Source organism: Grampus griseus, assembly GCF_964374135.1.
Source record: "Grampus griseus genome assembly, chromosome: 11".
NCBI classification, from domain to species: Eukaryota; Metazoa; Chordata; class Mammalia; order Artiodactyla; family Delphinidae; genus Grampus; species Grampus griseus.
In genome coordinates, this window is record NC_139005.1 from 40,365,484 (window position 1) to 40,388,493 (window position 23,010).

At 41.8% G+C, this 23,010-nt stretch overlaps 1 protein-coding gene across 3 annotated transcripts in view; it reads right to left on the reverse strand.

Annotated features, from left to right (window-relative positions):
- The window catches only part of LIMA1 (LIM domain and actin binding 1), an 83,451-nt gene that overhangs the window by 33,165 nt on the left and 27,276 nt on the right, over positions 1 to 23,010 (reverse strand). Inside the window, exons 2-3 of one of the 3 annotated variants that reach the window (XM_082664950.1) lie at positions 21,321 to 21,462; positions 9,379 to 9,424 (exon numbers count right to left, since the gene is read on the reverse strand). In XM_082664950.1, the coding sequence (XP_082521076.1) occupies positions 9,379 to 9,424; positions 21,321 to 21,439 (165 nt within the window). In that variant the 5' untranslated portion in view covers positions 21,440 to 21,462. Of the gene's footprint in view, positions 1 to 9,378; positions 9,425 to 9,515; positions 9,568 to 21,320; positions 21,519 to 23,010 lie in introns of those variants that run through there. The other 2 variants (XM_082664951.1, XM_082664952.1) reach the window with 2 other exon arrangements.

Sequence of the window (23,010 nt, forward strand, 5' to 3'; positions counted from 1 at the left end):
ATGGAGAAAGCATCCACCGCAAGAGAGGGAGAGGGGAAGAGAGAAAAAGTCAGGAGCTAAAGCAGGAAGTGATAAAACAGGATAGCCTTATAAGGACAAAATGAGAAGAAAGGAGAGCTCAGATCTAATGATAGTTACATTGGAGACAAGGGATTTTTATCCAGAGATTAATGGGGAAAACAGAAAGAAAAAGCAAAATACCAGTTACTTTAAACCCTGTAAATATGCACTAATAAAAGTTCATCACTGAGATATGGGAACATATGTATATGTATAACTGATTCACTTTGTTATAAAGCAGAAACTAGCACACCATTGTAAAGCAATTATACCCCAATAAAGATGTTAAAAAAAAAAAAAGTTCATCATTACGTGCCACAAAATCACATCCTGGCTGGGTTTTTTTCTTCTAAATGAGACAAAGATGCAGTATAGCTTAAACTACACAATACCAGTAATTGTGGACAGTAGCATCAAGAATTGAAACTCTTTGTGGAAATTTAAAGCAGCCACCAGACTTTTACATGTATATATCATCATATCCGACATGATTTACATGAACAATCAAATTTTATTTTTTACATAAGAACCTAATCCTTTTTCCCCCCTGTACTTCTCTACATGTTTGTCCATGTATAAATCCTCAGTTTTCAGAAAATTCACTATTTTCCAGATCCTTTGGTTGAAAAATACCCAGGCTTCATATGAAACACTACTACCACCCCCTCTCTTGATGGAAGGACACACATTTACACATCTAAGACAGTTCTCTTTTGCGTGGGTCAAACTGGAATTAATTTGTACATATAAGACAGATTGAAAACAACCTGGAAAGTGTCAACGTTGTTCCGCAGTAATAGAGGAGACATGCTGGGTGAAGTAAAATTCAATGTCCCGGACTCTGAAAGCACTCCTAAATAAATTAAGCAGCAGCACCTTCCCAACAAATCACAAACTCCAGTACCTTCTTGCCCTCCATTCCTGCAGCCTGTGGCTCACCGGTCTTTCAACTAAGAAAGGACAAACCACCTAGGACTGAAAGACTCTGGGGTATTAAACAGGATTAGCAGCTATATTGGGAATTAAGTCTCTCACCCTATTACTCTTCTGAATACACTCTGAGAGCCACTTCATCAAGTAGGACCAAGGCATGGAAAAAAGAAAGTTACAGAAGAACAACTGCTTGATATTTGTGTTTAAATCTTAGCTGACAAGATGCTTCATTGGGGGAAGCATGTATGGACCAGAAATTTAAGCAGCAAGAAAAGTTTTCTTGTTGGAAAAGAGAAAATTTAAAAGCTGGTGCTACCTTAACTGCCAGAAGCACTCTTGGCTCTGTGCACCCTCCTGAGACACAATGGATGAGTCATCTGGGTCTGCAACTTCACCTGCTCTGCCCTGCCTAAACAGGAGCCTTGAGAATCAAAGTGGCATTTTGCCTTGGTAACTGGACACTACTTTTTTCAGAGACATATCATGTGATCGAAGTATATTTATTGACATGCAAAGATGCTCATAAGATACTTTTGAGTGAATAAAGCTAATTATAAGACATCATGGGGGGCTTTCCTGGTGGCGCAGTGGTTAAGAATCCACCTGCCAATGCAGGGGACACGGTTTCAATCCCTGGTCCTAGAAGATCCCACACGCAGTGGAGCAACTAAGCCCACGCACCGCAACTACTGAGCCTGCGTGCTATAACTACTGAAGCCAGCGTGCTATAACTACTGAAGCCAGCGCTCCTAGAGCCCATGCTCTGCAACAAGAGAAGCCACCACAACGAGAAGCCTGCGCACCGCAAAGAGTAGCCCCCGCTAGCCTCAACCAGAAAAAGCCCGCACGCAGCAACGAAGACCCAACGCAGCCAAAAATTAAAACAAATAATAATAAAATTAAAAATAAACTTAAAAGAAAAGAAAAAAAAAAACACAGCATGGGGAATTCCCTGGCAGTCCAGTGTTAGGACTTGGAGCTTTCACTGTTGTGGGCCTGGGCCTGGATTCAATCCCTGGTCGGGGAACTAAGATCCCCCAAGTCGCGGCCAAATATTAAAAAAAAAAAAAAAAAAAAAGACAGCATGATCACATATATGTTTCTAAATATAAACATAGAAAAGTAGTCCAGAAGAAAAGACATCAGGATGTTAACAGGTTGACACGGGCATTTGTATTTTCTTCTTCTTTTTCTTTTTAGGATAAATGTGCTTTCATTGTGTAATAAAAATGAATACAAAAATAAAATTATGCATCGTCTTCATATCACAAGAAAAAGGTTCTATGGAATATCAAATAATTTTGATGTTACTTGTAAACAGCTTGAAAGCTGTCATCTCTACTTTACTTGTCATGACCTGGAAGAGAGGGATTTGTGTGACGGAGTACCAGCAATGTCCCAAACAAGGACCTGGGTGGAGGACATCCCTTAGCGGGGCATCTTAACAGAGGCATGAATGTGCTCTTTTATTAAAAGGAGTTCTTAAGGATACAAGTTCAAAAGTGCTGGGGTGGGGACAAGTAGGGGAGGGGTAGCGCTGTAAGGTCTGACAGCATTAAAGGCCCCAGAACTTGCCATCACTCCTGGCAGCACCACCCAGGTCATGCCAGCTTTCCAGGCCTTTAGAGCTTGAGGCAAGCAAAGATGGGGCAGAAGCAGTAGCTACAGTCTTTCTGGGGAAGAAAGAGAAGGAAGAAGGCACAGAACAAAAGCTAGAGCTGAAAGCAGACCGGGCAGCACAATGAAAAGAATACTGGACTGAGTTAGCCTGGGTTATCATTGGATAGTGGATCATGGGCCACTTACATTTTCTTCTCTTTCTTTATCTGTATTTTCTTTTTAATTAATTTTTAATTGAAGTATAGTTGATTCACAATATTGTGCTAGTTTCAGGTGTACAGCAAAGTGATTCAGTGATTTTTTTTTCAGATTATATTCCATTACAGGTTATTACAAGACACTGAGTGTAATTCCCTGTGTTATACAGGAAGTCCCTGTTACTTATCTATTTTATGTATAGTATCTGTATTTCCTACAATGAACATGCATTACTTATATAATCCAGCTCCATCCAGCCAAATGACCCTGGGCAAGTTTCTTAATTTCTGGAAACTTCCATACAGGGCTACTGTGGAGAATAAATGAGATTATATTAAAGCACATAATGTAGTATTTGACCAGGAGCGGTGACTATTGTTAAATGAGTGGCCCTCCCCACTCCCCAGCCATACCTCACAACGGTGATCAACCGCAGTAGCCAGTCATCTCTCAAATCCTGAACTTGGGTCCCAGTCACTTACTGTTGTTTCTACTCTCTCTACAGTGCCTACTGTTTCAGAGTAGGGCTGGGGCAGGGGACGGGGGCTACAAAATAAGGTGAAATTTTAGTCGATGTCATTTGTGTCAGGGTTTTAACTTTTTCCCAAGTATTTTCCTAGAATAAGGCAGTGGGAAGTCAAGGAGGGTACAAGTTTTCAAGGGCCCCATTGGTTGCTGGACTACCACATCCTCCTTTTCAAGGTGACATCCAGCATGCTGCTCATCCTATCCAGCAAGGCTGAGAATCTCTGCAGACATTGACTCTGGACCATAACCGGCTGCCTAAATCCGGATCAGACACACTCAGGAGATGCAACGCAGTGTCCTTTCTGCAGGAGCATTCAACTTGGAAAGGGCCTTAGATAAGTCCCTTCCTCTCTTTGGGTCTGTTATTCCACCCACAAAATCAAGAGGCTGGGTCAAATGAGCTTTAACATTGAAATCTTGGCAGGGGAATCTTCATCTTAAAAGCAGGAGGATACTTGGTAGGATACAGCAGTGGGGCTAGAAACACGGACTACCTGGATGTACAGACTCCAAGGAAGGGAATAAATTCCTAGGCTAAGAGCTTCTCAGAAAAGTGGTAGCCAGTCATTATGGAGATGAATGCCCAAACAGCACAGATTTCAAGAAGTGGCACATCCCATGCTTAAAAGGAACCTGAAAATATAACTGATGGTCGTATTAATGGTCTGTGTTTCTGTGTCCTAGATGCAAGTGGAAGAGGAAGAGAAAAGGAGGGCTGAATTTCTGGGAATCCAAGCGATCATGTAACCTGATCCTAGTATTTGCTAAAGGAACAAATTTACCCACTTGCTCCTGAATGTTTCTCTACCTTGCTTTCCATGAATATTCTTTCACCTGGAGTATTCAGGTGAGCATTCTTTCACCTGGAGAGTCACCTCTGTAAATTTATATGTACATTTCTCCCTATTCTTCAGGAGACAAATTAGGTCTCTTACAAGTCTGGTGGATCTTAAAAGCAACTGTCTGTCATTAATGGAAAAACTGGTAAGATTTGAATAAAGTCTGTGGTTTAGCTGATAGCATTGTACCGATGTTAATTTCTCAGGTTTTATAAATGTAGCACAGTTATAGAAGATGTTAACATTAGAGGAGGCTAGGTGGAGGTGCACGGGAGCTCTCTGTACTATCTTAATAACTCTACTGTAAATCCAAAATTATTTTAAAATAAAAAATTTGTTAAAAAAAAGAACCATCCTTCAACTTTGTCTTCTTCCAGCTATTGCTGTCTCCCTCCCACATTTCACAGTTAAGAGTGTTGAAAGCACAGTCTTGTGTAATTGCTATTTCCACTTGACTACTTTCCATTCCCTCTAATTCTACTACCAAAACACTTCTGAAGTAGCACCAATCAGGATCATCAATTACTTCATTATCTTTTTTTTTTTTTTTGCAGTACGTGGGCCTCTCACTGCTGTGGCCTCTCCCACTGTGGAGCACAGGCTCCGGACGTGCAGGCTCAGCGGCCATGGCCCACGGGCCCAGCCGCTCCGCGGCATGTGGGATCCTCCCGGACCAGGGCACGAATCCATGTCCCCTGCATCGGCAGGCGGACTCTCAACCACTGCGCCACCAGGGAAGCCCCCATTATCTTATTTTTAACTTATTACTTTTCTCAATTACAAAAGTAATTTAAAAAACTTATTGGGGGTGGAGGGCTTCCCCGGTGGCACAGTGGTTAAGAATCCGCCTGCCAATGCAGGGCACGTGGGTTCGAGCCCTGGTCCAGGAAGATCCCACATGCGGCAGAGCAACTAAGCCTGTGCGCCACAACTACTGAGCCTGCGCTCTAGAGCCCGCGAGCCACAACTACTGAGCCAGCATGCTGCAACTACTGAAGCCCGTGTGCCTAGAGCCCATGCTCTGCAACAAAAGGAGCCACCACAATGAGAAGCCCGCGCACCGCAACAAAGAGTAGCCCGCACTTGCCGCAACTAGAGAAAGCCCGCACGCAGCAACGAAGACCCAACGCAGCCAAAAATAAAATAAATTAATTTAAAAACCCCAAAACTTATTGGGGGGGAAAGTCATAGTCAATATAAGAATGTATATTTGCCTTGAATATATGCTTTAATTTTCCCTATTTGACTCCCCCATTCCTCCCAGGCAAGATATCCACTGCCAACAGTTTGGTGCACATGCTCTCAATTTTTTCCTTATTTTTATACACTATCTGCAATGTTTTTCTACAAAATCATACTATAGTTACTATTCTGCACCTTGCTTTAATAATTAATGTGCTTTTAAGACCTTTCCACGTTACACAAAATCTTAACCACATAGTATAATATCATATATAACATATACGAGGACTTCCCTGGTAGCACAGTGGTTGAGTCCACCTGCCAATGCAGGGGACACGGGTTCGAGCCCCGGTCCAGGAAGATCCTACATGCCGTTGGAGCAACTAAGCCCGTGTGCCACAAGTACTGAACTTGTGCTCTACAGCCTGCTAGCCGCAACTACTGAGCCTGCATGCTGCAACTACTGAGCCCACACGGCTAGAGCCCACGCTCCGCAACAAGAGAAGCCACCGCAATGAGAAGCCTGCGCGCCACAACAAAGAGTAGCCCCCGCTCACCGCAGCTAGAGAAAGCCCGTGCACAGCAACGAAGACCCAACACGGCCAAAACTAAAATAATCAATTAAAAAAAATTATATATGATATATTAGTATGATGGATGTAGGTACCATAATTTACTACTACCCCACCGATGGATATTTGCATTATTTCAAATGTTTAAGTATTACAAAGAATCCTGTAATAAATATCCTTTTACTTTTATTTTATTTCACTAGTGAGTTTCTCTCAATGATCAGTCCTAGAAGTAGAATTGCAGGATCAATGCGTACTAAACATACTTAATATTTTAATAGGCATTGCCTAATTGACTTTTCACTAACAGTGGATGAGAATATTCCTCACATGCCGAATATTATCGATCAAAAACATCTGCCAACTGTTTAGGTTACAATTTATATCTCACAGTTGCTTTACATTTGATTATTAGTGAGGCTAAGCATTTTTTGTATATTTATTGTTTCTTCTTTGATTACCTGTTCACACCCTTTTACCTTTTAACTGCCAATTGCAAGGGGCACTTCTGTTTTATGTCATTTGATCTCTCTATAGCATCTGGTGTTACTGACCACTCCCCCCTTTAACAAAATTCCTTCCTTCCATGGTTTCTGTGACATCCCTTTTTCCTAGATTTCTTCCCATTTCTCTGGCCACTCTTCAGTTGTTTTTTTTTTTTTTATAGGTTTCTCTTCCTCAGTCCCTCCCTGAGGATGGGTGGCGTCTCTCAAGGTTCTGCCTTAGGTTATCTTCTTTACCCACTTTATGTATTTTTCTATAGATGACGTCCTCCTTCTGGTTTCACCCACCAGCTGTCTGTTGATGATTCATGCCCTATTAACTCTAGCCAGAAATCTCTCCTTACCTCTCAGTTCTACCTGGAAATCCTATAGACATCTTAAATTCATCCTTGTCTAAAGCTGAAGTCTCGCCTCTCCTCCGTTCACTCCTCACTCTCTAATCTGTTTCTTTTCCTGAATTCTCCATCTTGGTGAATGGGACAATTATCTTTTCAACTGTCCAATGTGCCTGTTCTCTTATGCCTCCATGCTGTGCACCTGCTGCTTCCTCTGCCACTCCTTTTGCCCCCTTTGCTTAGCTAATTCCTAGTCATCCTTCAGGCTCAGTCAGGCACTACTTCTTCTGGGAAGTCTTCCTTGACACGTCATAGTCCAGGTTATGAGTTCCTCCTAAATTCTCCCCCAGCACCTTGAATATTTCTTTAATATGGTACTTATAACACTGGGATGATAAATTCTACTTTCCAAACTCTAAGCAGTTCCTTGAAGGCAGGGACCACATCTTATTCCTCTTTGTGCCTTCAGCACCTGGCACATAAAAGGTGTTCCATAAATGTTCACCCATACTTGTGGTATCAACTTTTGTCATCCTACTGTCTTGAACCTAGTCCAATCAGGCCTTTATCCCATCACTCTCAAATAGTACAGAGTGACCAGTGACCTTCATATCGCCAAATCTGACGGTCAGTTCTCAGCCTATCTGTGTGTTTGACTCTGTTGATAACATGTCTTTTAGAAACACTTTCTTCACTGGACATCTGGCACTCCGTTCTCTTATTTCCACTGCTATCTCACCAGCTGCTCCCTCTCAGTCTCCTTTGCTGGTTCCTCCTTCTATCTCCAACCTTTAAACAACAAGGTGCCCCTGAGCTCCGTACTCAGACCTCTTTTCTAGCTGTACTCACTCCCCAGGTGATCTCATGCATCTCTTATCTTTACAGACCACTGATACTTTGATACGCACACATCTCATCTCCAGCCTGGATCTCTTCCAATTCCAGATGTGTACATCCAGGTTCCTATTTGACTTCTCCACTTGGATGTCTTAATAAAGAATTTTACATTTAACATGTCCAAAACTGAGCTTCTAATAAATATTTCCCCTTCTCTAAACCTGCTTTTACTGTCATCTTCCCCATCTCAATGGCATGTTTCCTGGTGTTTGGGCCAAAAGCATTGTTGCCATTCTTTTTCTCTACCTTCACTATAAATCCTGCCACTTCTCATCACCTATACAGCTACTATTCCAGTCCGATCCATTATCATCTTTTGCCTAAATCACTGCAATTGTCTCGTAATTTGTCTTCATGCTTCTGCCATTGCTCCTCTAGTCTCTTCCTCCTCTTTTTAAAAATTTTAGTTAGATCACATTACTCCTTCGCACACAAACCCTCCAAAGGCCCCCATTCGATCAGAGTTAAGGTCCAGGTCCTCACAATGGCCCTACATGACATTTCCTTTCCTATTCCTCAAATACACTTAGAATGTTCTTGCCTCGAGGCATTTGCATGCGCTCCTATCTTCTGCCTGAATTATTTTTCTCCCTAGCTCATGTCCTCAGACCTCTGCTCAAATCTCTCCTTGACCACTATACTCATCCTCCTTACCTGCTTCAGGTTGTTTCATACCTGACACATCTTTATTGTCTGCCTCTCCCACCAGAATATAAACTCCATGTGGCAGAGATGTAGTCTGTATTAGTGCCTAAAGCAGTGCTTGGCATATAGTGGGTGCTCTATGAATACTTGCCAATTGAATAAGTGAAAGGAAAAAAAGAAGGAAGAAAAGAGAAAGGGGAAAAATAACACGCAAGAGAGAGAAGGAGGAAAGAAAAGAAAACAGCAGCTGAGTGAAATGATGGTAAGTTTTCTTACAGTGCACCAGAGGGGATCCATTCTCGAATTACAGGAAAATTAAGTCAAAGACCGTCAGCATTGCCTCCTTAGAGAAAACAAAGTGACAGGGGCATGTTATGTTCTAATTTAAATAGGTTAGGTACTGAAAGCTGCCAGGAGGATGTTTTTGTAATGCCAGCCAAATTAAAGAATTCTTGCCCAAATATGTGAGGTTTTTTTCCCTCGTACCATTAAATCAAGTAAGATCTCAAAAGAAAAACACTATCCAGCCCAGCTGGAAGTTAGCCAGCGGGAGAGTACACATGGGTATGAGCTCAGGGCTGGTTCTGAGGTTTTCACCTTTGGTGGATCCTGCAGCTAAGAAACTTGCTAACTAGACTGGGTCAAGAGGTTTGATTTAAACAAAGAACCCAGGGGGAAATGACAACAGCTGCACAGCTGCTACCACTTAAATGCAGAGAAACATTCTGGTTGTTTGATTTGGAAAAAAGGAAACAGCCTGGGAAGCCCTGTAGCCTAATTTGAGCAGAAGCAGTAAGCCATTTTATAACCACAAGCAAAGTACTTGGCTTTCTATCCTTAACTCAGGAAAGAAAAAGTGGCTCAAAAGGAGAACCTCAGGGAAAAAATAAGAGTCTCTGCACCTGAGCCAAGTTCTCCTGAGCAAATGATTCACCAGTCAGACCAGCTGGCACACATGCCCGGCTCAGCTGACTCGGAGCCCACGCCCCGCAGAGGCTGCAGGTGGCTGAGCCACGTGGGCTCTGCCTGTGAAGTTCCACATGTCCGGGGCCTTCCGAATACTTACACTTCTCCTCTTTTCCATGTTTGCTTCTTCAGCTGCTTTCTGGTACCTTCAGAGAAGAGGGGGAAAAAAAGAGAATGTCCTCAAATTAAATTTATATTTTTACTCTTCCAAACTTTAAGAAAACTACTTCTGCACACCTATCTCTGCCAGGGATTATCTTTAATCAACTCTATCAGAAGAAGCCGAGAATCAGAGCAGCCCTCACTTCCTGCACTGTTGCAGTCATCTGCTCTAAGAGAAAGATCCAAGACAACGAGGTCAAATGCTGGTAAACAACTGGATAGAACAGAAAGCCTGGGGCTTTTTTCTGTTTTTTAATAATTATTTATTTGGCTGCGCTGGGTCTTAGTTGGGGCCTGCAAGATCTTTAGTTGTGGCATGCAGGATCTAGTTCCCTGACCAGGGATCGAACCCGGGCCCCCTGCATTGGCAGCACAGAGTCTTAACCACTGGACCATCAGGGAAGTCCCAAGCCTGGGGTTTTGAAGTCCCAGTTTCATCACTTATTCACTGTGATCTCGGGCAAGTCAACCTCTCTAAGCCTCAGTTTCCTTATCTAGAAAATGATGTACTATAAAGCTGGGAAGATTAAACAAGATCACATGCATAAAAATGCTTTGGAATTAGTCAAAGGATACAGCATTGCATTAGTCCTAGGTTGCACATTTCCCCCTCATTCATGACTCTGAAATCTTACATTCCTGTCGGCCAAATGATCAAGAGGTAGTCACACTGCCTGTATGTGTGTGAACTTAGTCTATGCTGTTGGTACTGTTGATTTTGCTCAGTTAAATGTATTTGATGATATTATACATGTTTTAAATGCCACTTAAATGTCTTTAGAGAGATTACACTACGATTTGCCATTTAAAGAAAAATTGTTTTACTTTTTATAACTTATGCGTAAGAGTGATATGTGAGAAAAGTTTCTGTGCTAAGCAAGCATTGGTCCTTTTAATTAGCAGTATTTTTTCCTTAGTGATGCATAAAATAATGGCCCAGCCTACAGTCAGTGGCATCTTAGAGTTGATAAACAGGCTTATATAATTTTATTATTTTAATTTTATTATTACTTTCATCATTTTATTTTATAATTTTTGTTACTTGCTCAGAAGATCCCTGAGAAACAACTGAAGTCCCAGGGCTTTTCAGGGGGGATCAGGTTTTCTCCATTTGAAGACAAAGAAAGCTTGGGAGATCCAGGTTACAGCGAATCTCCAAACCACTAAGAACCATCTTAACCTGGCTTCCTCAGAGCCTCTGAGTCAAGCACTGAAGGCAGCACCATCACGTGGAGAATCCCCACCGTGTGCCTTCCTTGGACCTGCGTGCCTAGAACTCACCAACCCAACCCTAGAAAAGGGCACATTCAACGGGCCATTTGTTCCTGCCTTAAGGTAGAATTTCAGAACTCACAAGGCATTTGGGCAAGGAAAAGGAGATGAGACAAAAAGGTAAAGAGCAGTATGGGAAAGGGCCCATTCCTCTACCAAAACCAACGTTCAACTCATAAATACCTTCACAAGCTCAGAACTTCCTTATTGTGTGTGTTAAACAGAACAACCTCATCCAAAATGGAAGCCAGAGGAAAGTCCTAGATCTGGCACCATTGCTCACCTGCTATGTAACCTGGGCTATATCACTTCATTTACTTGGGCCTCGTTGATGAAATTAAGTGTATCTGAGAGGATTTCTAAGGTCTCTTCCAGTCTTATTATTGTTTAAATTTTAACAGTAATCAGATATCAGTGTCTCATTCACCAAGCTGGGTAATACTCTGAAACTGAGCAGAACTTTCTTATAGGGTAGGGTGAAAGGACTTCCAAAATTTTCTGGGATTTCATTGACCATAGGTTATGGAAGAAAATGGGATTAGAACTGCTATAAATCAAATGACAAGCTAGTAAGATATTTGAAACTTACATTACAGACAAAAGGCTGATTTCCCTAAAATACAAAGAACTCTTACAAATCAATAAGAAAATGATAAACAACTTAATAGAAAAATGGGCATGGCCATAAACATACAGTTCACAGAAAATATCAAATGACTCTTAAACAAAAAATAAGGACATTCAGCCTCAAAACAAAAATGCAAACAACACTAAGAACATTTTTTTATCCATCAAGTAGAAAAAGCTTTTTAAAAAAAAAAGCTAACATACTGAGGGTAAATTAATAAAACCTCTATGGAAGGCATTTTGTCAATTTACAAGAATTACAAAAGCACAAATGTTACGATTCGCCAATTTTATCTTATAGGTATACTCACACAAGCAAAAGTGACTTTTACATTACATTATTTGTCATAGCATTAAATGTGATAGCAAATGACTGAAAACAACCTGAATGTCCATTAACAGAGGACTGGTAAATAAATTATAATGTATTCATGCAATGGAATACTATGCAACTATATAAAGAACAAAAGCACGGTGGTAATGTTTGCACAACAATGTGAATGTACTTAATGCCACTGAAACGTATACTTAAAAATGGTTAAAATGGTATATTTTATATGTTAATATAAAAGGTAATATGTTACGTCCATATTACCAAAAAGGCAATATGTTATGTACATATTACCAAAATGAATAAAACAACCCAGTGTGATACTGGCATAAAGACAGACATGTAGATCAATGGAATAGAATAGAGAGCCCATAAATAAACCCTCACATATACGGTCAAAGGATTTCAACAAGGATGCCAAGACCATCTAATGGGGAAAAGACAGTCTTTTCAATAAATGATGTTGGAAAAACTAGATATCCGCATGCAAAAAAAAGACCTAAGTATAAAAGTTAAAACTATAAAACTCTTAGAAGAAAACAAGGGCAAAGCCTTATGATATTGAATTTGGCAATGATTTCTTGAAATGACACCAAAAGCACAGGCAACAAAAGGAAAAATAGATAAATTGGACTTCAGCAAAATCTGTGAACCAAAGGACACCATCAACAGAGTGAAAAGGCAACCCATGCAATGGCAGAAAATATTTCCAAATCATATATCCGATAAGGGATTAACATCCAAAATATATAACATTTTTTAAAAATAACAAATATTGCTCAAGAAATATGTTCTAGGGAATTCTCTGGTGGTCCAGTGGTTAGGACTTGGCCCTTTCGTTGCCAGTGGGCCCGGGTTCAATCTCTGGTTGGGGAACTAAGATCCCACAAGCCATGCCACGAGGCCAAAAAAAAAAAAAGAAATATGTTCTAAGCACTAGAGAAATAACCAAAAGAGACATAGTTCCTGCTCTCAGGCAGCTTACAGCTTAAATATTAAACACGTACATGCACACAGACGCACACACACACAAATATATACAATACACATACATATACACACACATATATACTGTAAATCCTTCAAAGAAAAAGGAGTATTATTATTATTAACTTTTTTTTTTTTTTGGCGGTACGCGGGCCTCTCACTGTTGTGGCCTCTCCCGTTGCAGAGCACAGACTCCGGACGCGCAGGCTCAGCGGCCATGGCTCATGGGCCCAGCCGCTCCGCGTCATGTGGGATCTTCCCGGACTGGGGCACGAACCTGTGTCCCCTGCATCGGCAGGCGGACTCTCAACCACTGCGCCACCCGGGAAGCCCAGGACAGAATATTTAAACAACCTAACAAAGGAACCAAATTGAGAAGGTGGTGGGTGGGGTGTGTATATGTGCGTGCGTGCGTGCGTGCGTGCGAAGGAAAGTCTTGCTGAGGAAGTGACCTTTAGGCTGAGATCTGAAGTTTGATCAGAAGGAGTCAGCCAAGCAAAACGAAGCAAGAAAAGCATTCCAGGCACAGAAGAAGAGCACACAAAGTCCCCAAGGCAAGACAGTGTCTCATGTGTATAAGATATACAAAGAACTCCAATGTTGCTGAAGCACTCTGAGATAAAGGCAGAGGTCAGGAGATGATGCTGGGAGGCAAGGGCTTTGCAGGCTATGCTAAGGATTTTGAATGTAATCTTAGGTACAATGAATGGTCACTGACCCAAGCCATGTTTTTAAAAGAGCAGTGGATGCTGTGTGGAGAATGGACTGGAGGGGGCTGAGAATGGAGGCAGCAATAGTGAGAGAAGATGCTGGCTTGGTCCAGGGTGGTGGCACTAGAGATAAAATGAATAGGTTTGAGGTATATTTCAGAATCAACAGGATTGGTAATGAGGAAGACGAAGTCAAGAATGACTCCCAGGGGGCTTCCCTGGTGGCACAGTGGTTGAGAGTCCGCCTGCCGATGCAGGGGACACGGGTTCGTGCCCTGGTCCGGGAAGATCCCACATGACGCGGAGCAGCTGGGCCCGTGATCCATGGCTGCTGAGCCTGCACGTCCGGAGCCTGTGCTCCGCAACGGGAGAGGCCACAACAGTGAGAGGTCCACGAACCACCCCCCCCCAAAAAAAAAAAATGACTCCCAGGTTTCCGGCAGATGAGTCAATGGAAGGAGAAGCAAAGTTGGGGATGGGGAAGACGAAGAGTTCAGTGTTAGCCGTGTTAACTAAAGCATCCACTTGGTGGTGGCAGTGATTAGATACGTGTGTCTAGAGCTCGAAAGAGAGATCTGAGCTAACAATATAAATTTAGGACTTGTCTGTCCACAGATGATACTAAAGCCGTGAAAGTATATGATATCATCTATGAAGAGTGCGTAGTGCAAGAAAAGGCCCAGAACTCAGTCCTGGAGACTCTAACATTTAGCAGTCAGAACCTGAAGAAGAGGCGATAACAGAGAATGAGAAGGAACAGATGGAGGTAACAGGAAAACCAAGAGACTCCCAGAGAAGCCAAGAGAAGAAAAAATGTGGGAAGAAGTGGTAAGGGGTCATCTAAGACAAAGGCTAACAAACATCTCCTTGATTTAGCAACATAGAAGTCCTTGGTAACCCTGGCAGTCCTCTTCCATTATAAATATAATTTATTAACCCATAGTCCTTTTAATGGGCATTTGGATTATTTCCAGTTATCCATCATTACAAATAGTGCTTTGGTGAATGGCCCTGTACATATATTTTTTTCCCCACTTGTACTACTGTATCTGTCTAAGAGTCCCTAAAAATGGAAATGCAGAAACACAGTGGATTATAGCTAGAAAGAAACTTAGAACTGGCCTTGAACTTATGTTTCCACACCCCTTGGGTAATCATCTACAGTATATTACAGCAATAATACAATATATGAGAGCTGGAGCCAATCAGCAGACAGGTTTATTCTTAGCCAATTGTTCTCCAAGGCAAGGAGAACAATTTACACTGTGATTAGTTGGATAAATAAGCTCAGAGGTTCCCTTCCCTTTACTGTCTTAACAGAAACGTATATTTAAAGAAAGATCAAAATAGTTTCCATCTTTAGTCCTACCCTTTTAGCACTGAGGCATCTGTAAGACACAGGTGTATACACCGATGGTTGTCTTGAATTGTTTTGAAACTCCCACTCAAATATCGCCACCCTTTATTTGTAATGAAGTACTTGCTAAATAGTAGATACACACCACTACTAGTGGTGTGGAAAGGTTCCACACCACTGCTTTCTTCCAAGTTAGGTCCTTGGTACTTTTACATTTTGACTCTCAGAATGCTAAGAGATGCTGAGGGTACAGTACTTCCGAATTAAGTGTTAGGTCAGGATTCAGGCCTTAGACTTTCCTCAAAGACGCTCAGAGCAACTAGCATTATTCTGACAAAAAATGTGAAGGTCACTGGACAGGGGGAGAAGTGAAGGCATTTTAAAGATACAAATCTGAGGGAAAAAATATTTGCCATGAGATTTCTATAATTAAAATCTTATCCCTCTTCCCTTCCCAGATTTTCTTGTCCTCCAGTCTCCTCTTCACACACAGAATTTAATCCTGCAACTGCTCCTTAATGCTCAGCTGTGAGGCAGGCAGCTGATGGAGGATGCTAAAATTATCTGGGGAGTAATAACAGTGTCTCAACCTTTTCTAAGACCAGAAAACAGAGTTCCTGAGCCATGACTCTTGCTTGTATGCCTTCAAATAGAGCAAAGGTCTCACTGAGCCAAAAGAGGAAAAAAGAAACTCCCAAGTTTTAGGAAATGTATTTTCTTCTAGAATAATTTCACCACCAAAATGTTACAGAGAAGCAAAGAAGTTAACCAGGGAGATCTGAGGGTCAAATTTTTTCTTAATGAAGGAAGAACAGTCACAGAAAACTAAATATAAACCCTGTTCTTTCTTGGGACTGTGGAATGGGTAAAGTTATAACAAGAGTGGGAGAAGCAGCGACAGGAGGGCAGGCACGGTGGTGGAGGGATTAAGTGTCCTGGATTAAGCTCTGCCACTATCTTGGGATGTGATCTTTAGTCGTGCTGGACCACAAGTTCCTTATTTGTCAGAGGAATGGGACAAAAGTTAGCAGTAGTTCTTTTTTGTCGGAGAATCCTCTTTTCAAATGATAACTTAGAACCTCACATATAAAAGGGATCAAAGCAGGACGGCTGGGGTGGAAGGTCACAGGCTCTTCCCGTCTTCCCAGAACTGGCCCCTGAGGTTCCTCTGAAGAACTCAATTAAGATAGTTTGAAAACCACTGGGCTAGATTCCCTTCAGCTCCCAAAATACATAAGTCAAAGAGGAACCTTCTGCAAAGAAACCGAATTCTACCGAAAGAGTCAAATTTTAATCAAGCAAAGGATTATACTACGCTGCCGTCATTTGTGAGGGAAACCAAAGCTAGCTGTTCAAACTGACTGTTCAAGAGCATCCTCCTTACTCAAACTTAATGCTTTATATAGTATAGAGGTTTAGTAAAAGAAATAAGTCTGGAGTTATAAAGCACTCATAAGACACAAACTGTGATGCTAGAAAAATCACTCTTATGTATACATCCATGTAAAACATTATCAACAGTTAGAAAGTAAAGCCCAGCTAATCTTACAAACAGCAGAGCCAGATTAAGCTTCCTCCAAATACCATTTTTATATTAGTCTCTGGTCACAAACCTCCCGAGGTTTCCTACAGTCTCTTAACTAGGCTTGTATAGGATTTATTAATTCCAAACCCCATAATAGAGATCGTTACAAAATAAGAGAAAATCAGGTCCGTGGTGTTAGAAGTAAAAATTAATGTATGTTTTGTGGAAAACAGTCCTGCAATCTGCTTTGGGAACCTACTGTGTGTGAATCCTCAAAGCCTTAAGCAGTGTCGGCAATATGTCTCCACCAAGTACGAAACCTGGAGAAGGAATCCAGGCTGATTCTCTGGTTTTCACTGTCTTAAGTGCACATCATGTCCTGTCCCATTTCTGTGTCTTACCTCCTATCACTCCCCTTCCTCCGCAATGTCACCACCATCGTCCCGGCCTACCAAATAAAATTCTATTCATCCTTCAAAACCAGTTCATTAGTAGGACCTATGCATCAGAAGAAACATACTAGACAGAAAAAAATCAAAATATTAACTTGGGCAGGTTACTCTCTACCCCTCAGTGTTCTCAACTATAAAACAGGGATAATATCCCTTCCTCACATAGTTTTTTTGTTTTATTTTGTTCTGTTTTGTTGGCCATACCATGCAGCATGCGGGATCTTAGTTCCCCAACCAGGAATTGAACCCGAGGCTCTTGCGGTGGAAGTGCGGAGTCTTAACCACTGGACCACCAGGGAAGTCCCTCCCTCACATCGTTTTTATTAGGATTAGAAATAGTATCGATTTCCATCAAGAGTCTAGTGTAGTACCTGGCATATTGATTCTGATTAATGGCTTCAGGATTTACGGTTTTGCGTAACTGCCATTTGCCTTTATAACCTTTGTGGAGAAAAGACAGTCACCCTACTATTCTATGAGAAGGTGGCCTCTTAAGGTCCCTTTGCACCTTTTCTCTGCAAGATTAAGAAGCCCCTAAAATGAGCAGCTTTTTCCTACTTCCTCTCATCAGTGCTACTACAGGACCCAAATCTTGAGAATTGGCTGGAATGGACAATGACAGAATAAAACAGGGGGATGCGAACTGAGGAAGGGGAGAGAGTTTCACTGAGGTGACCGACCGAGTTAGGCAGGGAAGGAAGTGAAGCCAGGAAGGGGACTGACATCCATGGCCTGGGTGTCCCGGTTTGGCCAAAGAGCAGGGTCAGTGGGAATAAGAAAGTGGAACAAGTAGAAAAGGAGGCTCTAATCAGAGAGTAGGTTTTCCAGATGCACATTTCAGAGATGGATTCTGGGTGACGAAAAGGTTGGGACAGATGCAGGGGCATGGGAGACAATGTGCAGGTTGAAGAAGTAGGGAGGATCAAGAAATGACAAGTCCATGGGAATTCCCTGGGGGTCCAGTGATTAGGACTCAGTGCTTTTACTGCCAGGGCCTGAGTTCAGTCCCTGGTCGGGAAACTAAGACCCCGCAAGCCATGTGGCATGGCCAATAAATAAATAAATAAGAAATGATGAGTCCAAAGTGTCAGACAGGTCATTTATGTAGGCCAGTGATTCTGCACTGGGGGCACTACTGGCCGGGACATTTGGAAATGTGTGAGAATCTTATTGGGGTCTCTCCCCAACTTTTTTTTGGTTGCCACAATATCATGGGGTACTACTAGCATTGGGAGGAAGGCAAGAAGATGAACATCCTGCACAAGGAGGATCTGCCTAATCCAAAATGCTAATAGCACCCCCATTGAGAAACACTGAGGAGAAAATGAAGCTGGAAGCTAGTGTCCCCAATGAAGGCAAGGAGCTTGGCACACCACTGTCCTGAAGGGGAGCATAAGAATGCTATGATTAGATGTGAGCTCAAAGCACAGGTTTACAACCTCAGAACTAGGCAAAAAAAAAACAATGGATGGGAAACAGTAGCGGAGATGTAGCACCCCTGACTCCTGGCCCCAGAATATTTCAGGGAAGCATGTGCAGAAAGAGCAGGCGCTACTCAGAAACAGAATGCCTGGCGAGGGAAAGCCAAGTTCAGTGAAAGAGAGGTGGGGCTAGGGAGGGTGAAAAGGGTAAGAATGTGGAGAAGTTTCTCTGCAGAACAGGGAGTTTCCAAGTCCCATTAATCACAGCTCAACACTGTCTCAAATCCTTCCCTTCCTTTCCACTCCTCCCGCCCCCCACCCTCAATAGCTTTCACTTGGGTTCTCAAGGGAGCCTCAGAATTTGTCTCCATGCTATCAATCTGTCACCTTTCCAATATACCTGTTACATTGTTTCCAGAAGCATCTTTCTTAATACAAGCCTGATAGAGACTTCCCTAGCAGTTCAGTGGTTAAGACTCCACACTTCATTGCAGGGGACACTGGTTTGATCCCTGGTCAGGGAACTAAGATCCTGCATGCTGCAGCCAAAAAAAAAAAAAAAAAGAGGGCACTAAATACAAGCCCGATCATAAAAACTTTCCATTGTTTCTGTTGTTTATCTAACTAAATCCTAAACTTAGCATGGCACTCAAGGCCTTCCAGCATCTGGCCCTAACTGAACTGTTCCAGTCCCTTCTCCCTTCTGTATTTCTCCATGCTCGACTGACTCCTTGCTTTCCTATTCCCTTTATTCATGTTCAGCTTCCACAAGCCTTTACTTGAACGTTTACTTGAACCAATAAACCTTATTTGTTCTGCTTTACGTTCAAGTTCACGGCTTTGAGTTCATAAGTCCCTCTCTTCCATTACCAGTGCTTCTTAAACTTCCCTGAAGGTAAAAATCACTAGGATACTTGTCAAAAACACAAATTCCTGGGTCCCATCCCAGATACACTGAATCAGAATCTTTAAGGGAGGAGCCTCAGAAGCCATTTAGGATGGTTTTAAAACATGTCCCCCCAAATCTCTGACATTTCTCTCACCAAAAGGTACAGTCAAATTCCCCTCCCTCTGAACATGAGCCAGCTTTAGTGACTTGGTGCTAATGAAGAGAATGTGGAAAAAGTGATACTGTATAACTTCTGAGGCTGGGTCATAAAAGGCTACACAACCCCTGGCCCTGACTCCCTTCCTTCTTTGTTCCCTCCTTCCCTCCCTCTCTGGATGCTTGCCCTTGGAACCCAGCCAAGCAAGCCAAGCAGCCACATGGAAAAGCCATATGTAGGTGTTCTGATCATGGACGCAGCTGAGATCCCAGATGACTGCCAGCATCAACCGCCTGACTTGTGAGTAAGCCTTTAGATGACTAGGGCCCCCAGTTCTGAGATACCGGGGATGGTGAGGGGAACAGAGGCAAGCCCTGCCCAAATTGGAGATTCACAGTAAAATAAGTATTGCCATTATTGCAAGCCACTAAATTTTGAAGATTTTTTTTCCTGTGTAGCAATAACTGGAACACCATATTATTCCCCCCCACCTTTTTTTTTTTTTTTGGCCACGCCACTTGGCTGGTGGGATCTCAGTTCCCCAACCAGGGATTGAACGCGGGCCGTGGCAGTGAAAGCCCGGAATCCTAACCACTAGGCCACCAGGGAACTCCCTGGAACACCATATTATTAACAGGTACCTCATGTGATTCTTAAGATGAAGGAAGTTTGGGGACTTCCTCTACTATACAAACTATACTAAACTATAGTATTACATTCCTTGAGGTCAGGAATTAAGTCTTAATAGCTTTCCAGAGCTTGATCCCTTTTTTCTGAAATAGCTTTATTGATTTTCGTTTTTTGATAAGAATAATACATTTGACATAAAAATTAAAGCAATGTAAAAAGCATAACATAGAAGGTAAAAGAGCTATGCGGTCTCACCTCCCCTCTATGCCACCTTAAGTGATACCCATGGTCAACAGGATGGAAGGGCAGTGTTTTCCACAGAGCAGGTGGTTGATGGATTTGTCACTGAAGAAAAGGTGACAGTGCAGATTACAGAAACTTCCTACTGGTATTTAGCTGTATTCTAGATATAGCTCCAGAATCACTTTCTTCAAATCTTTACCACCTTTCTTCTCTTACACGTATCATAGCTTCCCATTAATTAACAAACTCTACTAGTGAGGTAAGCTCTGCCCTAAGCTCTATGGCATCTCTATTTGAGTGAAGTTAACGTGCTTACCATCTCTGGTATATTATTAACATACCATTCCCTCAACATTTGTTGAGTGCCTACTATGTTCTAATCACCATGCTACACACTAGGGATATAAAATACGCAGGAAAGGGGCCCTCGTACCAAAAAACTCATGGTCCAGAGCAGGGGTCAGCAAACTTTTTCTTAAAGAGCCAGACAGTAAATATTTTAGACTTTGAGGGCCATATGGTCTCCGTTGCAACTCTGCTGCTGCAACTCTGCTGCATGAAAGCAGCCATGGACAATACACAAAAGGACATGGCTATGTTCTAATAAACCTTTATTTACTAAAACAGGCAGCCAGTAGGCTGTAGTCTGCCTACATAGTTTACACTGTTCAACAGAACCTTATGCAATGGTGAAATGCCTCTGTGATGTCCAGTATGGTGGCCACCAGCTACATGTAGCCATTGGCACTTGAAATGTGGCTAGTGCAGCTGATGAACTGAATTTTAAGTGTTTTTAATTTTAATTAATTTAAATTTAAGTAGCCACATATGTAGTGGCTACCCTATTGGACCATGCAGGTATAGAGTGCACCTAATACTCCCTTCAAGTAAAAACCTACCTCAAAATTCATCTCAAGCAGAAAGCCTTCCTGACTAGCTTCTGCCCACGGTGTTCACTCTCTCTCTCGTATTTTATATCTAGTCCTTACTCCTGTTCATTCTGGACTTGCTGACATTTTGCTTAATAACTAATGTGTTTTATAATTTCTTTTGTGTTTATAATTCTTTCTTTCCCCAACTGAACAAAAAGTCAAGTACAGAGAATGTGTATCCTGATTATCATCATCTTCCTTCTCCACAGAGCCTTGTGTGGTACTTAAAATCCAGAAGGTGCTCAGAAAAGCCATTTTACCCCATGTACTTCCTTTACCAATCTCCCTGACAGGTGGTAATGTTTGCTCAAGACAGATGGTCCTTTTGGACCAGGATCAGCACTTACTTGGAGAATATTTCTACAATAGCCGATGACTTGTTCTTGTTGACAAGAGAAAGTTCTTTGGCCGTAACCCTCAATGATAGTGAAGTCCATTGCCGTCTATTAAATGGAGTTGATTCCATCTTGTCTACAGATACTGAAATACCTATGTGACAAAGAAAGTCAGAATATCAGACACAGAAGAGGATTCTCCAGCATCCAAGGACTGGCAGCGGTGTGGTGTTAAGTGAGAGAGCAGAGAGCCCTGGAGCAGCAGATTGTAGTCCTCTACCGGTTCTCTCAAAAACTGTAACCTTGGTCAGATGATTGAATTTGGGTTGTAGTTTCCTGTAAAATGAGAAGGTTAGATCAGGTAATCTCTAAGGTCCCTTTCAGTTTCCATCATTTTATGACTGACCCCACTGTGCAAACAGTGATTGGCCTTTCCCTGAACTTAAGCCTGTTCCAAAGTCACATTTGGAGTGAAATGTCCCACTCTTCTGAGTTACATCCCAGGGGAAGTACAATTGGCATCTCTGTAGAGTCAGGTCCAAATTAAGTTCTACCTACATCCAAGTTTTTTTGGCTGCCCTCTCTCCCCAAGTTCTGTAGCAATGACCACTTGGTGCTGGGGAGAGAGCTGTGGATACAGCATAGAATAAAACAAAGAGCATGGGCTTTAAGGCAAGGTAGACTTCAAATGAAATCAAAATTTTGTAACCTTGAACAAATTATATAACCTTTTCAGTTTTAGTTGCCTCACTGTAAAATGAGAATACCTACCCTTACAGGGTTTTTGATGTGGGTTTTAAGGAGATAATATACTTAAAATACTAGGCATTAATTATAGTAGTATGAAGAACATTTTAAGTATAATATATTAGTACTGGCTTCAAGTCAAAGAATATATACAGCCATGCCCTTGACATCACCTAGACCCTACCCATTAACTGGATTATTTGTTTTTGCCCCAGTAATTATCAAAGGAGTTCCAACCTTTGTTGGAGGTGAGATTAGAAATGAGTCAATAGTTTCCTTATTTGAAGATTGAACAATATAAATGAAAGTGCTACTTGTAGCTCTCCTGACAACCACAGAGCATAACTTATCTGGTAGAAAATATGGTTCATCAGGCACTGCTTCCAGCAGCCTTGACAACAGCAGAACACACAATGTGCTTAACGAAGCAATGTGGGCTACCATTTCACCCTAAAAGTCCTGTGATGCAAAGTAAGTGATAAGTGACCCAAAAAGACCACACTACTTTTCCATTTGTAGTACCTGTTCTCCCCACTAAAGCCTTGTTTGAAAACAACATTAGTTTTGTTGTTTTTGTTTGTTTGTTTAAATCCCCGTGTTGTAAGACAACACTGAACCCTCTTATGGTAAGGAGCTCTGGTGTCAAGAGACACATGTACTAAATGGGAGTGTTGGCCCCATTACTTAAAGCTGTGTGTCCCTCCCTAAAACTTAGATTTTTCATCCATAACAACAGTACTTACTTCATGGTATCTTTATGAGGAATAAATAAGATAAAGAAAAAAAGACCCTGACATAGAATAAGTAAGCAATAAATGTTAGTTTTTTGTATTATCTCTTCTCCCTGGATAAAATAACCTTAATTCGACACATGTTCTTTGAAATAAACCTGCGTGTATCAAATAATATATGACATTTGTCTATCTGCTTTCCAGTTTGTAACTGACAGACCTAC